The sequence below is a fragment of the Platalea leucorodia genome (assembly GCF_965183815.1).
Source record: "Platalea leucorodia genome assembly, chromosome: 7".
In the NCBI taxonomy this organism is placed as follows: Eukaryota; Metazoa; Chordata; class Aves; order Pelecaniformes; family Threskiornithidae; genus Platalea; species Platalea leucorodia.
This window is the reverse complement of record NC_138829.1, coordinates 47,038,612-47,055,063: the sequence shown is the minus strand read 5'-3', so window position 1 is coordinate 47,055,063 and position 16,452 is coordinate 47,038,612. Positions and strand designations below refer to the sequence as shown.

The 16,452-nt window shown below is 54.0% G+C and overlaps 1 protein-coding gene across 1 annotated transcript in view; it reads right to left on the bottom strand.

Annotated features, from left to right (window-relative positions):
• Positions 1-16,059, bottom strand: part of ALX4 (ALX homeobox 4) — a gene marked incomplete at both ends in the record, with an annotated part of 39,809 nt that extends 23,750 nt beyond the window's left edge. Inside the window, one exon of the mRNA XM_082318327.1 lies at positions 15,663-16,059. Coding sequence (XP_082174453.1) covers positions 15,663-16,059 — 397 coding nt within the window. The remainder of the gene's footprint in view (positions 1-15,662) is intronic.
• Positions 16,060-16,452: the final 393 nt, after the last annotated feature.

Below are 16,452 nucleotides of genomic sequence, written 5' to 3'. Positions count from 1 at the left end.
CATTGTCAGTTTTTTCTGACATGGAGAAAACAAAAATGTGCTTAGTTTTAGCTACGTTCTTGGAACAGCTTAATTGATTCAGATGAACTTTAAAAAAAATAGCATTATGAAAACAGCCAGAGGCAAACTACTGCTGTGGGAGCTTTTAGGCCAAATCGTTAAGTCTTGATTAAGTTAGAAGCAACTGGAGGCAGGATTTTGGTAGGAAGTGTCAGACAGTAGGCACAAACAACAGTGACTCTGGTAACATATTTCCTAACAGAGAACAAAAAAATCATGAATCTTGGAAACAGTGAAGCTCCTGGAGCACTAAGCTCCTAGCACCACTAATGCTCAGCAGAACTGGATGATTACGTGAAAGATGATGACCATGAAAATCAGCCTGAATTAAAAACTGTATCCACATCAGCTGAGCTCGTGCCCACTTTTGTGTTTATTTCCAGTTAACATTCCAGGATGGGATCATGTTGACATGAGCAACTGCAAATGTCAAGTAAACATTAGCAAATATTTACAGAAATCATCTTTAGGAACTCGTGAAAAGGAGTATTTGCCCCAGAAACCTACTTCTGCCAGTGATGCTCATCCAACCAGGGAACAGAAAAGACTCTTATCTCATGCGTCCACCGTGTATCTACCTTCCACTCACCAGCACAGATCGCCTTTCTGCTGCCTACTTGTTGCAGCGGTTGACACACACGCACAATCTGCTGACCAAAGATTACTCACAAACATCATCCCAGCAACAATCCTGGGTCCCAGACAGACCTCAAAAAATCATACCTAGCTCACAGACGATTTGCAGACATAACGCAAGGGGCGTTCGTTCCTCCTGGCCCATCTCCCAAAATACTCCTTTAGGGGAGCCCTTGTTCTGGGGTATTTCTGATCTACACATGAGTGTCCATGTGCTGACACTGCCCTCAGCTCAGAAGGGCTCTGCCTAAAGAAGACGCCATCCCCACGCCAGTGCCACAACCAGAGCTTTGGTATTTAAAAGTTGCCTTTTCTAGCAAAACGGGAAGCAATGCGAGGCCTTAACAGCACGTGAAAAGAGCGACTGCAGGCAGGATGGCCTAGAGAGGAGAATAAAATACACAATCACAAAACACGGGCTGGAACCAATACATGTTGAAAGCACTGGTCTGAAAGGTACGTACTGTTTCAGAGTTTCCTAGCCGAGAGTAAGCAAGACGCCTTTTCACCTGCTCCATCTTCCTCCACACTTTAGAAACAAGCCTATCTGCAAGGGTCTGGAAAGAATGAAATTTGGGAAGAACAGATAAACACTTCAGTTTCCAATGTCTGAGGACTCCTGGCATTAGCGGTGCCACTAGGCACTGGCTGGCCTCTGCTTCCCAAAGCATCCCCAGCTCTTGGGCTCAGAGCATCTGCAAGGAAAGCTGCTGGGAGCTGCAGCGGCTTGCTTTCTCCTTCCTTCTCATCTCAGACTAGGCTTCCCGCACACTGTCTTCTTGGATTTACTATCGCACCGTACATTTGGGTCACAGTTTTGCAGACTTCATGAGAGGCAAACAAGCCTGTATGGGAATGTGTGATTTCTGCTGCAATTCATTTTATTCATAAGGCTCTCAGGAGAAGATATACAGTCGAACATAAATAATGGGGGTCCAAACTACAAAACTCCGTCAGTGAACACAGTTATAAGGCTGTAGCTTCCAACAAGCCAGGGTTTTGGAGCCAAGGTTTTAGTGCTAGAGGAAACTGTGGAAGCTCTCCATCCCAAAGAAGGGGTCAGAGAGCCCTTGTGCTGCACCTGCCGGTACCAAGAGGCTTGCCTGGAATTAGGGACTCTGAGTATTTGCAGCTCATGTCCCCTCTTTTCCAAAGCAAAGATGCAGCTTCCCAAATGGGCTTAAATCACACCGTTCTTCCCCATTGATGCCTACAGCTGATGAAGCTGAGGCTTATAAACAGGGATAGCACAACTGCTATACAGTCCAATTTGCTTCAAACTGTAGTACATACTGGACTAAATAACCTTCCCATGTAAGTAACTCCTTTGTAAAATAGCTCCCAGCTGAGAGGGATGGGGGGTGGGTGTGTGTAATTTTGTCAAGAACATGATCTGACATAAACAGAAAAGAAAACTTTGGTGCTCCATCACCTGTCAGTAGATGGACCGTGATGTTCAGATGCTACAATAAAAAGCTCTATAGATTATTACCAGCCGGAGACAGTCTGGAAGCCAGTGTGTCATCTCTTTTTTTAACAGGTTTTTCCCCCAGGAGACAGCTCTGCCAGGAGAGCTGGGGGCTGTGGAGCAGAGCTGCCCGCCTGGGGAAGGGGTGGCCTTTGTGCAGGACACAACGGGGCGAGGAGCGGGCAGGGACAGCCCTGCTGGGCTCAACCACGGTGCTACGCTGCTATCACCACCACACCGCCGGGTCCCCTGCTTACCCCTGCCCCCGGCTCCGGACCTACCTAGCCTGCTCTGGGGTATGCTTTGAGCAGTCTTCGGTGCCTTCATCCGCTGGTTTCATCGGCTGGCCCATGCTCACACCGCTGTGTCAGTACTTCTGGCACTTCTGGGAACGGCTTCACTCACCAACACCAGGCACCCCTGCAAAACCACCCCCTGCTCAGCCTCCTGCCAGCAAAACCCAGACCCATAGACCTGCTTCACCTCAGACATATGGGGAGGAAGAGTGTCAGAGCAACCAATTTAGCTATTTACATACTTGTATCGCGTTTTCCCGTCAGCCCATTTTCATAGAGCCAGCTCAGGCTGACTCTGCTCCCACTGGGATGCCACTGCAAGCCTTCAGCTGCTGTTCCCTTTCCTTTTAAGCCCCTAAGAAGGAGTTCTCAGCAAAGTTTTTGGTTTTAATGAAATCTACGGGCTAAACCAGGTCATTCCCTATTTTTCCCTAGTAGGGAACTAATTTCTGTCAGACTCAACTGTATTCCTGGCTTTCGGGACCCACCCAGTTCCCCTCATAACTCGTCCTGTGCCAGGACCCCCTGGCCTCTTACATGTTAATGCACATATGTGGTCACTGCTACACACCATGCTTTACCTGCTTTGGGCTCCTAATCTCTCCATCTCCATGGGGGGGTGGAATCAGCCAGGTTTCTACACATAAACCTACATCAGAGAACGTGCATGTTGCCTAAGGGAATACTTGCATTTGTTTTTCTCTAGAAAAAGCCAAGCCGTTCCACTTGATTTTTGCAGAGTCTGGATAGGCCAGACCAGTGCATACCAAATGGCCCAAATTTACGAACTTCTTGCAAGGAGTGTGCTGTGTTTCCTGGCTAATGTCTGAAAAGGAGAACTGGGGTCAGACTGCACTTTCCCTTTCTACTTCTCTGAAAGTCATTAAAATGAACAGAATAGACAAAGGGCTGAATTAGTCCTGGTCCTTTTGTCATTCTCTTGTAAAGTATCTGGGGGGTGATTCAGTTGCCCACTCATAGGTTTCTGGTGCCGTGCAAGACACACTAAGGTCTCTAGATGCCACCATGGGGCAGGCAGATACCAAGGCCTTGAGAGCAGCGCTGGGAGACCAGGCAGTGTAAATGGGGGCATCTAGGCCAAGCGTCATGCAGTTAACTCAATGCCTCCTCCCAGCACCAGCCAAGCTTCCCCTCTCCACCATGCATAGGATGCTGTCTACCTCCTATTGCATTTACGAGTATCTGACAAACCTGCCGAAATACTTTGGCCTCAAAGCCTCTGCCTTGTTGCATGTTCTTCATCTCTAGGTCCCCAAATATGGTGAAAAATTCATCCCTTAGAAACTTGGTTGCAAGCACAGCCTCTTGGTTCCTTTTTGGGTAAGCTTCAGGTCATTTTCTAAAGAAATCCATAGCTACCAACAAATATTTTCTGGCAGATTCCATCTCAGGCAAAGGCTCAACTGCAATGAATCGCAGTAAGGTCCCCAGGAGACATGGCCCAGTAGGGTTTCTCCCCATCTTTGGGGACCCACTTTTGAAATACAACCCATGCAAGAAATGCATCACATTTCCTGTAGCAATTTTCCATCATCTGTCTGCATTTTCCTCAAAACCAGTTCTCTCTTGGCTTGACTAAGGGTTTTGCAACCTCAAGATGTCCAATGGTTTTGACATCATAACGAAACCTCAGAACCTCCTTTTTGAGTGTTTCGGGTATAATGAGCTCGCATGAATACTCATCACCCATTGTTTTATTTCCCCATCTCCTGTACAACATTTCATCTTTAAATTCCAAGCTTTCTCACTATGACCAGAGAGTTTTTGCCCTGCTACTCTGAAGAGAGTCTCTGCTCCAAAGCAGACACCGTTGCCAAATGAGGGTTTTTTTTCAATCACACCTTGTTTTGATATCAGGAGCCTTTTTGAGGGATGCTTCTAGCTCCTTGAACTCTGCTCTTGCAAACCTGCATCTACTGGATGAAGCAGGAGCGTTGTCATTCCTGCAGACTGTGAAAGAAAGGAGAAAAAAAAAGGATGCAGTTTCAGCCTTTTCTTGCTGTCCTGCTGAGGGAGTTGTCTGCCCCCAAAAAGGCATTTGAACAAGGCGTTGGCAGAACTAGCCTTTGGTGGCTTTGGTCTCGTGTCAGTGCTGTCCCCACCCCAGAGGCAACCCCAGCTGTGTTCAGCAGAAACTGCTTCAGCTCTGAAAATGCCCAGCTGACTGCTCTGGCCACCGAGGTAGCTTTCCCTTCTCACAAGAAGCATGTGGAGCTTTTGTAATCCTGGCAAGTCTGCAGCTGAGCCTCCAGCAGCAGGATCAGTGCCCCGCAAGGCCAGGCAGGCTGACAGTGCCCTGCTCCATTCCCTCGCATCGGGGAAGCGCTACCCCATCGCCCCTGGCTGAGCGTCTGCCCAGGGTGTGTTACACCTTTTTTCAACAGGTCACCTCACTCTGGGTTCAGTTTCAGATTGGCAGCCTTATGCTCATGACAGCCTGCTTATAAAACATTATCAGTTCCTATTAAAGGGTTTACCATATGCCAGGATATAATCCTATAACGGAGGGATTGGATTGCTGGCCATACAGCCATACAGTACCTGCACTGTTATCTCTTGAGTGAGGGCTGCCTTACACAGGTGGTGGGAGACACACGCTAGTTTGCTGTGGACTTGCCCTAACACAAAAGCCATTTTCACCACCAGATATCCACAGTGGAAACCAAAATGAACCTAGTAAGACACATGCCAGATATTATCCATTAATGGTAAAGCAGAAGCACCCTTTGATTAACACATTACACAGCAAAGCTCTTGCTGGCCTTTTTTTCTAACCGGGACAACAGATGAGGTCCAGGAGCTGGCTACAAGCTCAAAGAGAGAGCTCAGGGGCCTGCCCGTGGAGGCAGATGCTGCAAACAGATTGCCCAAACCTCTCTGTTTCACATGAGCCATGTCTTTAAAGGAAAACACCACTGCTTGAAAGCCCTGGTGCTCACTGACCAGGTACCAACCACAATGATGTACACACTGAGTATTAGTTCATCTCCCACCTTGGCTATGCCGAGCATTTTCCTGGACCCCGGCAGTCCAGTGTCCTGCAGGCATTTCTCCCCAGCAAGGACACTTGCCCTAGTCCCTGCCTTCCCTCGTACCCATGGGGTGGCTCTGTTTTAGACTGTCCCATCATCTCCCTCTCTGTCTAGTTTCAATTAGCAACTGCAGTGCCTGAACGAGCATCTGCGATGCCTATAAATTACACATGTGATAACCCCTCTCTTGCTGCTTGGCTTCCCCCGTAGCCCTTCCGCTGAAGCAGACCACTGCCAAATGGAGACAAATAGGTTGTTCAACGAAGAACTCTTATTTTTTGCCACTGAGGCCAAGGAAAAGGGGATTTTCAGTACAACCAGCCACAAAAGTACCCTTCCCAAAAGCAAACTAATTAAAGGCTGCAAGGCAAGTGCGGGGTTCTCTGAACACCAACTTAATATCCAGCCCTGGGCACCACAAAGCCCTGCTGCAGCCTCAACTCTAACTTAAAACCAGTATCACACAGCTTTACATGTGCAGCTTCAGGTCCCTCTGTTTCCTGAGTTGAGTTTGGGCCTTTCGGTAGATTTTTATGAGGCTCTGTCCTGACTAGCCATATATTTATAACAACCGTCTCTGTGGATATTTCCCCTCCCCATCAGAGCCACACTTAAGTGAGCCGCTGCACTCATGTTTGATGTTGCAGCCAATCCCCCATTGCTTTCTATCCTGCATAAGTCCCTTTTTCTAATAGCTTGAAGTGGTATGAACTGGATGGAAATACTCTCCTCTCTAGCACAGGACCTCATACCTATATAAAGTAACCAGCTTCCCTCTCTTCCAGTACCAGCTTTCCGTCTTCTGTTCAAGGGCTGAAATGCAATATTTAAGCTCTGCCATAAATCCCACAGCTTCATAGAGTGTTTCTGGCCTCCTGCACAATCTGCCTAAGTGTCTAGCAATTGGTCCATCGGCTATTTATCTTGGAAGTCCTCATTGGCATCTGGAGATGTGAGGAACACAAAATGTCTGCAGGTCCTCTGCCAATTTAGGTGGGTCTCTTCTTCCTCTTGCCTTCTAGCATTTGGCTGTGTCCTGTCTAGCTCAGACTGATATCTGGCTCCAATCTGCTTACGAAGGTTCAGACCAAATCTTGATAAGCCAGGTTATGTCTATAACACAGTGCTTGCCACAGCTGTGCTCCTGACTCCGCTCCAGGACGAGGTCTGGGCATGCACTCTCCCAGGGAAGGCTGGAAAAGATCCACACAGTGCTCCAGAAGGTCTCGCAGGCTCCCAAACCGGAGACCAGCGCGGCAGTCCAGGCTGCAGAGCATACCCCTGCCCCAGTGTTTGACCTCAGGCTCTTCTCTGTGTCCAAGGGCTGCAGAGCAAGGCTCCATCTGGCTCCTCTCTCCAGCCAGCCTTGCGGTGGGAACGGACATGCGTCAGCCCCCCGTTGGGTCCTTTCTTGAGTGGCATTGCTGGGGCTGGGAAAAACCTGATGCTGTGGGCCTCCCTGTGCTTGCCTTACAGAGCACGCACACTGGAAATGGCCAGTCCTACGGGTGACCCAAGCCCCGCCTGGCAGACCCAACAGCCTGGGACCAACTCCGCGCCCAGCAGGCTAGTACCCTGGTGAGCCTTTGTTTTCCTTTTTAAGACGGTTTTCTATTCTTTCAGAAACCTTGCAGTGGCTCTGGCCTCCTGTTAAGTTTCAGACTGAATAGCATTTTCCCATTTCCCCTGTTTTGTGAAACACCTTCTGGCCTGTGTCACACACGTTCCCCAGCACCTCACGGAGTTGGGGTCTTGCAGCTGGGCCTTCAGATCTCTCTGGGCACTGTCCCAGCACAGAGTCATTCTATGATTGTTTTCGACCCTTTCTGGGAAAATTCCCAATATTGCCCTCTCTCCCTGTGCACAGTTTACAGCTTTGTTTTGATTTGATTCTGGTGTGAATGCCTTTCACTTTCCACTGCTCCTGAAAAGGTTAGATGTCTACAAGCACCTTTGTTATCTGAGCCCTCTTGCATCAAAAGAATTAATACAGTTCCCCATTTCCCTCTTTGGAAACTGCATCCTACCCCAACACCAGTGTTACTGCTCCGGACTGAAGCAGGCAGCCAATATCCCAAGTCCTGAGGAGGCAATTTCCACTACAGGGAGGAACTGATGAGACCCAGGGTATTTGTTTTGTGCAGCGGTGTTTGCACACAAAGCACTATTTCCCTAAACACAGTAGCAATCAGATAGGAGTAATTTCAAAACATTACACATTTCTTTTATTTCCCCCAGACAGAAGCCTGCCCAAAATGTTTGTTCTGTCTCTTCCTCAGGTTCCTTATTTCCCATTGATAGCACTTCTCTGATGGGCCTTGACTTTCTGTTGACTCCCTGTCTCTGGTTTCGTAGTGTTTGCAGACTTTTACTGAATAAAGGCGGTTGCTACCTTTGTAAGCCCCACAGAGTTTTCACCCAGCCTCAGCGTACAGCATGTCTACCAGTGACTAAACCAGCTTACCTTTCAGGCTCCATCACTGACTAAAAACCCACTTGCCTGACAGCTAATGAACACAGTTCTTGCTGATAAAGAATATATTTAGAAATAATACTGATTCAACCATCTGTTTCCAGCAAGCAGATTAACTGCATTGGGATAAACCCTTAAACCGCATCTTCACAAAAAAAAAAAAAAAAAAAATCAGATTTGAATTGGCATTTAACTGCTGAGTTAGGCGATGCAATGGTCTTCAATCAGTGCAAATAAGGAGAGACTATAGCTCACAACATACCAGCTTGTCATGGCTAAATCCTGCTGGGACCTGAAGGTAGCAGCTACTAAATGTTGAATCATAGCTATTCTCAATGGAGAGATAAAGAACCTGATGCTCGTGGATTCATACGTGTATAGTCCATAAAATCAGTTGCGGACCACCTTCCAAAATAGTGGTGAGTCTGCCACTGCTCAACAGCCCTCCAAGATACCTCCACTTCTTCTTCCCCTGCTGCTTCTCATTCATCTCTGTTCCCTCCTCCCTCCATCCTTCTCCCACATTCTTCATTGACCCGTCTCTCTTTGATCAAAAAATGACCCTAGAAGTATCGTGGTGGTGACAATTGCTCTTGCACATCGTGCTTACTTATGTGACAGTCAAAATATGAAGGTGATGTGCAAGTACGAATGAAAACATGACCAAGCAGAATCACCAGTACGTATAATAGCATTGATTCATTTGAACTTACACAGAAAATAAAGTGGAGGTCATTTATTTAATATATGTAAGCAGCTTTCCTCCTTTACTTACGAACTTTCATTTACAAGTTGAGGCAGCTGAGAGGCATGTAACTATGGTAAATTACTCTAACGCTTTATTCATATGAAATGTTCCCATCCATCTCTTTTAGTCAATGATTCTCAAGTCACAGGGGTCCTATACTAGCTGCCATACTGCTCAGGCTTCTCCTAATCCAGAACTATTTCTCTTTTCCTTTTGAAAATGTATTTACATGAAGATATTAGACGCATGCTTTCCAAGCTGGTTAACGACTGAGATGGGATTTTTTTTTCCAAATGTGTAGGAGTAATACCTCAGAAACACATGACTTTTGAGGCAGGGATTTCTCAGCATTTTCTGAAAAGCAGTGACCAACCCATATCTTGTTTTGGCCCATATAGGTTGCCCACGCTGATGAGTTACTTTTTAAAGATGAGACCGTTCATGCGGATTGACAGGTTGAGCTCATTTTATGTACTGAGAGACCTGAGCATATGAGCACACACCAGCTTCTTGCACCGAATAAGGACCTGGCCGTCAGGAAACCTAAGTTCATTCCCTTCCAAAATCAAGCACAGAACCTCTACTCCATGAGTTTTTGGACTCCGGCAGTGAGCTCCTTCTCCAGCCCGCTGACAGCCTCCTTCTGCCGGAGCCACGGCCCCGGGAGGATCCCACTGATGCCACTGAGTGGCGACAGCTTGACCTTGCACAAGCCACTCGCAGGTTCCGAGTCTCAGTTTTTCTGACTGCAAAATGGGAAGAAAAGTCTCTGACTGCCACAGGATGCGTCACACTTTTTACCTGAGAATTGCTGCAGCTACCCAAACGCCCTGAACAGGACTTAAAGACTCCAGGGAACGAAGCTGGCTAAAGAGCCGGGAACTAGGGCGAGCGAATGGACAGGGCTGTGGCTGGAGATGTCCTTTAGCAGCAGACCTTGGCTCTGAGCCTCCCAGACACCACCTCCCTCTTGCAAGGGAAACTCATCATGCCTTTGAACGAAGGGCTTGGAAAAGGAATAAATCTTCAAGATCTGAGGGATTGAAGTCTGCACATTAGCTCCCCTTAAACCCTGAGTGCATTTAACTTGGGAGGTTAGAAACCACAGCCAAAGAAATCTCTTTTGATTCACAACTTGTTTTGAGCAGTCACCCATAAAGCAGCCAGTGAATCACTCCAGCCAGTTAGTCATGCAACCACACTGAATGTACACTCAAAAGGCAGCACAAAATAAACAGCCTGCAGCTCCAGATAACACACACACAGCTCATTTGCGCTATCTGGCATCAGCATATATTGTTAATAGGACTCCTACACCAAACCCTTAGGAAAAGACGCACTCAGTAAGCATCTCCAAATCTCTCTCCCCATCAGTATTTTTCTCGTCTGCTTCGCACTGTGTTGCTTTCAAAACAATTAAGACTAGTAAAAGTTTTAAGACTCTTTCTCTCTTTCCGCACCCTTCTCGTCGCTGGTAACGTCCTGCTGGGGTTACAAGCGTGCGCTGCAGAAGTGTAGGGCTAAAGCGGAGTTAATCCCAATCAGCAGCGGACAAGTCGAAAATAAACAGCTCTAGTGCGAAAAGAAATCTTCCTGCAAGGAGGGAGCGGCGGGAATACAGGGGGAGGGAGGCTCCCGGTCCTTTGACACATGAGTGTTATAAACAGCTCGGGTCAGGAATCCTATAAAAGTCTCCAGCCAGATCTACCGTCCAAGTCAAGAGAAGCGCAAAACGTCTTTGGAAAGAGCCGCGAATAAATCTTCCTGCGCAGCCGGGGTAAGGAGCGTGAGCCCTACCTTCGCGTCCTGCTCCCTGAGGAAATCCCGCAGGTTTCCGCGGAGGAGATCCCGCACCTCCGAGTGTCTGTTCAAACAGAGCCTTAGCCAAACTCCTGGCGAGAGCTCCCTCCCCTCCCTGGGAGGGTGCCGGAGCCCTTGAATGGCAGATCTGGTGGCCCTATTGTGGAAAAGAGAGGGCGATTGCCAGGGCGGCGTCAGCAGCGCGCCGGGAGCCGCCGGCCGAGCCCGGCCGGGCAGGCGGCCCTGCAGCGCCCGGGAAGGGGCGGCCCTGCCGCCCGGCTCCCCGCCGGCTCCCCTCCCCGCCGGCACTGCCTCCGCTCGCTGCCGCTTCTCCCCGACGCCCGTCCCCCGCTTCCCCACTCGCGCCTCCCTCCCGCGTACTTCTCCCCTTTATACGCCCCTGTTGCCCCCCGCGGGGATCAGGGCAGCAGCATCTCCCCACCCCCGGCCCCACGCACCTTTCCCCGCCGGGGTGCGGGGGGAGCCCCCGCACTCCCCGCCTGCCTCCCCGCCGGCGCTTTTATCCGTGGGAAGGAGCCCGGGCGGGAGCCGAGGGCCCAGATCAAAGCTGAGGGGGGAGGGAAGGGGGGACAGGACCGGGGCGGCCGCCGCAGCCCGGGATCGCTCCCCCCCAAGCTCTCTGCACCCCGCGGCCGGGCGAGGGGCAGCGGCCGCCCGCCCGGGCCGGCGGCGGAGCGGTTCCCGCGGAGATGCGCACCGGGGCGGGCGGAGGGCCGGGGGGGCCGTAACAGCCCCAGACCCCGGGGTAGAGGCACGGCATCGCCCGGTGTGCAGGAGCCCCGCAACAGTCCCGGGGAGAGCCCACGGCCGCGGGTGCCCCCTCTCGCCCCGGGCTCGGGGCTGCGGCTGGAGGCGGGGGAAGGGGGCCGATGCCGCCGGTCCTCCCCGGCGCACGGCGGGCTCCGCCAAGCCCCTGAACACCGGCGGGGGCCCTGCGCGGCGCCGCGGGGAGCCCCGAGCGGTATCCCACGGGGGGCGGAGGGGGAGCCGCCAGCGAGCCCGTTCCTGCCGTGCCTGCAGTTCACGTTATATTTGGGGGAGGAGGAGGAGGAGAAATGCATTAAAAGTGTCAATTTAAAAAGGCACGCAGCGAGCCTCTGATTCCTACGGCAGTTGCTTTCTGCACCTCTATTAATAACGTACTTTAGGCTGCACTTCTTATTTGCTCGCTAAATAAAAGAAATGGTCGTTATTTGCATAACCCGGCACTTAAAGAGTTTCCTCTGTTAGAGAAAGTCCGTTTCCTTTCTCCTGTCTCCTTTGAGCAAACATCCCCATCACATTCGCCTTCACTCCCCAAAGGATTTTTTTTCCGGACCGTATTTCTAGACAGCAATATACGTATATATTTGTGTGTGTATATGGGTATATGCATACATATGTTTCGAGACATATAACTTACTTCGGCTCCACGCAGTAGAAATAGCAAATCAGATTACTACAGCACATAAATCATTCGAAAGCCTTTTCCCCTCCTAAGCCAAGATATATAACCTGTTCTGGGGGCTTTTATTTAAGATTTCGGCTTTAATTGCCGGTGCCGGTCTGCGGGATAACCCGTGCCCCTGTTTACGGCAGGGAAAGCGGAGGAAGCCATGCGAGGCCGCCGGGCCGTCGGCAGCGGCCAGGCAGGGGGGCGAGCGGCGGGGGAGGCGGGGAGCCCCGCCGGGCCCCCCCCGGGCCAGGCCGGCAGCCGCCGCTCCGAGGGGGCCGCGGGAAGCCCGGCCGGAGGCAGGGCCGCCCGGTGCCACCGGCCCTGCCAGCAGCCGGGCTGGAAGCGCTTCGGCGGCTGCCGCTCGTGTCCTCCGTGTATTTACGGCCGCATCTCTCCCTGGCCTATATTTATCCGTACGATGCGGTGGAAGGGCTTAGATCTAGAAATAGAAGCCGAGAGCAATAGATGGCAGGCACGGGCTTTTTATAACTCGAAACGACGTGTTTATTAAAGAATTAAAATAAAAATTAAACGAAAAAAAAGGGGGGACACCCTCTCCCGCCGGGTGCCCGCCGTGCCCGCCGCCGGCCCGGGCCCCGCCGCGCTGCCCGCCCGCTCCGCGCTGGGCTCGCCCGGGGCTCTGCAGGCGAGGCGGGGAAAGGCGGGGGCGGGAGCCGGCTGCGGGGCCGCCGTGCGGCGAGCGGCGTCCCCCGGGCAGTGCGGAGAGCGGCCCGGGCGATGGGCCCGCTGCAGCGCCGGGCGCGGGGAAAAGCCGGCCGCCGGAGCGCTGCCCGGTCGGAGAGCCTGCCGTTTTGTCGGCCTCCCTTTTTTTTTTTTTTTTAATCTTTTTTTGGGGGGTGTTGTTGTTTTTTAAATTGAGGGACTTAGGGGCACGGCGTCCCACCACCCCAGCATCCTCCTCAGCCCCGGGCAACCGGGAACGCGGGCAGCCAGCGGTTGCCGCCGCGCTCCTTCCCCTTCTGCAGGACGCGCACGGCTGTACCGGCACCGGAGCGGCCGCGGGGGCTCGGCGGGCGGCAGCGGGGCAGCCGCCTGCTCCCCGAGCAAAACCCTCCCGTAGTTCTCCCCTGCACCCCGCCTGCGCGTCAGCCGGCCGCGCTTCTGCCCGCTGCCGAGAAAGGGGACGGCGCTCTCTTACCCGCTCTCACCCCCGCCGAGGGTATTTACCCGGGCTCGGTGATTTCCCGGTCCCGGTCCCTTCAGGCGGGCGCCGGGGCTCCCGGGACACAACGCCTGCGCCCGGCGCGGCGGGCCGAGCCGTTTGGGAGAAGGCGGAGAGGCGCCTACGGGTGCTGCAGTCGCTTTGCGAAACCCCGATCTGGCTATAATTAGCGAGTCTCCTCTTCAATCAGTAACCATTATTATTATTATTATTGCTATTAATTATCCTCGCGGATCCATATGTCTCTTATTACAGCCCATCGTCCCCAGCCACATCACACGGGGCTCGCAACGAGCGCGGGGCCGGGCCGGGCCGGGCCGGGCCACCCGCCGCCGACGCGGGGCTCCCACTGAAGCCAAGCCCGGAGCCCCGCTTGAAAATAAATCGGGGGAACCCCGGCGGTGTTAAGGAGGGTGATAAACTCGTGTGGCTCTACCGGGGGTTGTAATGTGTCATCACAGGCTAAGCCGGCAGCCTGGGCTTTGCAACCTACAAAAACAAGAGAGCCGGTTAGCAGGGGGAGGATGGCGGGGCAGGGCAGGGCAGGGCAGGGCGGCCGGGAGGGCACCGGGGGCTCTCCTGGGCTCCCGCTTCGCCCGGCGGCAGCGGAGAAGGGCTCCCTCCCGGCCGGGGTCTCCCCGGCCCCGTCGTGCCCTTCCCCGTGGGCCCCGGCCAGGCCCCAGAAGGCCTCCGCGGATGCGGTGCGGGCCTGGGCGCCGGCGTGGCGTTGTCCGCCCACGGGGAAGGGGCAGGGGAAGAGAAGGAGGGAGGGAGAGGGAGAAACCCCCAGCCTAAGCCCCGGCCAGAGCAAGCGCGAAAGCAGCCTCCGGCCGGAGCCCTCCTGCCACTCCGCGGCCGGCGGGGAGACACGCGCGGGAGGGGGTTGTGCCACCCGGGTGCGGGCCGGGGCCGTGCGGGCCGGGGAAGGGGGACGGGATCGGGCCCGGCCCGGCGGAGAGCGGGCAGCGCGGCCGGGCGCAGGGCAGCCGGGCTCGGCCTGCCGTTCCCGGGTACGGCTGGTCGGCGAGGGCTTAATGCCCTTTCCCCGGGAAGGGAGTCACCTGTGGCGGGGGAACCGGGTCTGGGGACCTGGATCCGGGGACTGGGAGGGGTGCGGGGGCACCTTGGCTGCAGGCAGGGGGTGATGGACGGCGCCTGACCGCGGCCCGGCACGCCGGGGTTCGGGCGATGGGCAGAGGGAAGGCGCCTCTGCCTCCTTTTAAGTCTAGAGATGCGGGAAAGGGAAAGTAAAGAGGGCAAAGAGCACCCAAAATGACGGCGAGAGCCTGGATGTGGGATCGCCGAACTGACCCGGGCCGCTCCCGGCTTCCCCGCGCCCCCACTCCGCAGCCACCGCCGCCTTAGGGGCTCTGGGGAGACCCCGGCACGGCCCTGCCGGTGGCCCTGCCCGGCGGGGGCACGGTGGCCCGGGGCAGCGGGGACAGGGACACGGCCGCCCCCCGTCAGCGGCGACGCGCTGAACCCAGGCCGGGGCAGCGCCGCTTTGCCCGCACAGAGATCACCGGCAGGGAGAGGAAGAGATTTCATTTCCACTTTCTCTTCTTCGGAAAAAATAACCGTGGGGGTTTTATTTGTTTGGTTGTTGGCTTTTTGGTGTTTTGGGTTTGGGTTGGTTCTTTATTTTTGGGGGAGGGGGTTGTTGTTTGTTTTGGTTTTTTTTTTTTTCTTTTTCCTAATCGCCTCGACACAGCGGAAACCTCCCGAAGAAGCCTTTTAAACCCGCGCTGGGAACCGACGTGAGCAGCGACCCCGGTCCCGGCTGTCCTGCCGAGCGCCAGCGCAAGGGAGTGTCTTAACTGCCGCTAATGACCCGCGGAGAGGATGCGAGTGGGTTATCTGCAGCCGGGCAGAAATCAATTAGGGGAGTGGCAATTAGGGGAGAAAGTGAGAGACAGGAAAGTGGGAGAGACCGTTACAGCGGGAAGTGAAGATTTCGGTGAAATTGTCCAGAAATTCTCCCTCTGGAAGAGGGTCCCCGCGGAGAATATTTTGCGCAGCCCGGCGGTCCGCTCTTTCTTTCTCTTTCTGTTTCTCTCCCCGTTTACTGCGGATTTCCCTGCATTGCCCCAGAGCTAACGCTTTCCGGGAGCGCACCGGTCCCGCTCAGAAATGACGATTAAAATCAGCGCAAAGCGGGACAGGGGGGAAACGCGGCTTCCCGCCGGCATCGCGGGCTCCAGACCCGGCTGGGAATACAGATATTCGGGGGGCCCAGCGGCCCCCGCCCCGCACCGCGGCCGCCCCCGCTGCGGCGGGACGGGGCTGCCCGCGGGCGCGCTGCGCTCCGCGGCCGGCAGCGCTGCTCGGCGCGGCGGAGCCGGGCAAGGTCTCCTTGACCCCGGGAGGACTCGTCCTGCCGGGCAGCCACCCCCCCCGCCCCCCCCGCCCCCGGGGGGCCCTTTCCAGCCGCGGGCGTCTCTCTCCGGTTTCGCCCGCGGTGCTTCCCCCGCCGCACGCCAAGGACTCACCGTAACAGGAGACCTGCAGAGCTCCGTTGTGGCCGCTGCTCTCTTGCAGCTTGAGGTTGCTCTCCGGGGGGGTTTTGCAGGGGCCTCGCTGCATGTAGAGGTGCGGCGGCTGCTGCTGCGGAGGGTATTTGTTAAAGGAGGCCGGAGCCCCGGCGGAGCCGGGAGCCTGCACGCTGCCATCCAGGGACTGACATTCCTGCTGGCTGTAGCGGCTCCGGCACTTAGTGCTGCTGTCACCAAAGCCTTGTCCTTTGCTGGCCAGGAAAGTAGGGCTGAACTTGTCACTTGCTTGAAATGCCCTAAAAGGCGAGGTGCCTTCTGTGCCCTGGGAGGCTGCGTTGTAGTAGGAATCCATGGCAGCCGGATCACAATAAGAAACACAAGTATCAGCATTCATTCCTAAAATTAAAAGGCCCGAGTGTCCTTAATGCGCTTGGAGGGGCACCAGGAACCTCTCTTTCTCTCTCCCTCTCGCATACACACACACTCACAGCTGGGCCAGGGAGCTCTAAGAGGATTCAGATGTTCTTGAAAGCTGACCAGATCTCCAAACCCCCTTAAGATCTCGCACAGTAAAAGGGGTCTTTTTCTTTCCCTCCCTCTCCCTCTCTCTCTCACACACACACACTTGCCCTCCGTCTCTCCCTCCAAACTATCTACACTCTAAAGAGGCTCTTCTCCGCACTTTCCCCCCCACACATAGGGGGGGGGAAAAAAAAAAATAGAGAGACCTCTCCCCCAATTAATATGTAGATGATGACAGTGGAGGGGAGGGGGCCCAGGAAGGGGG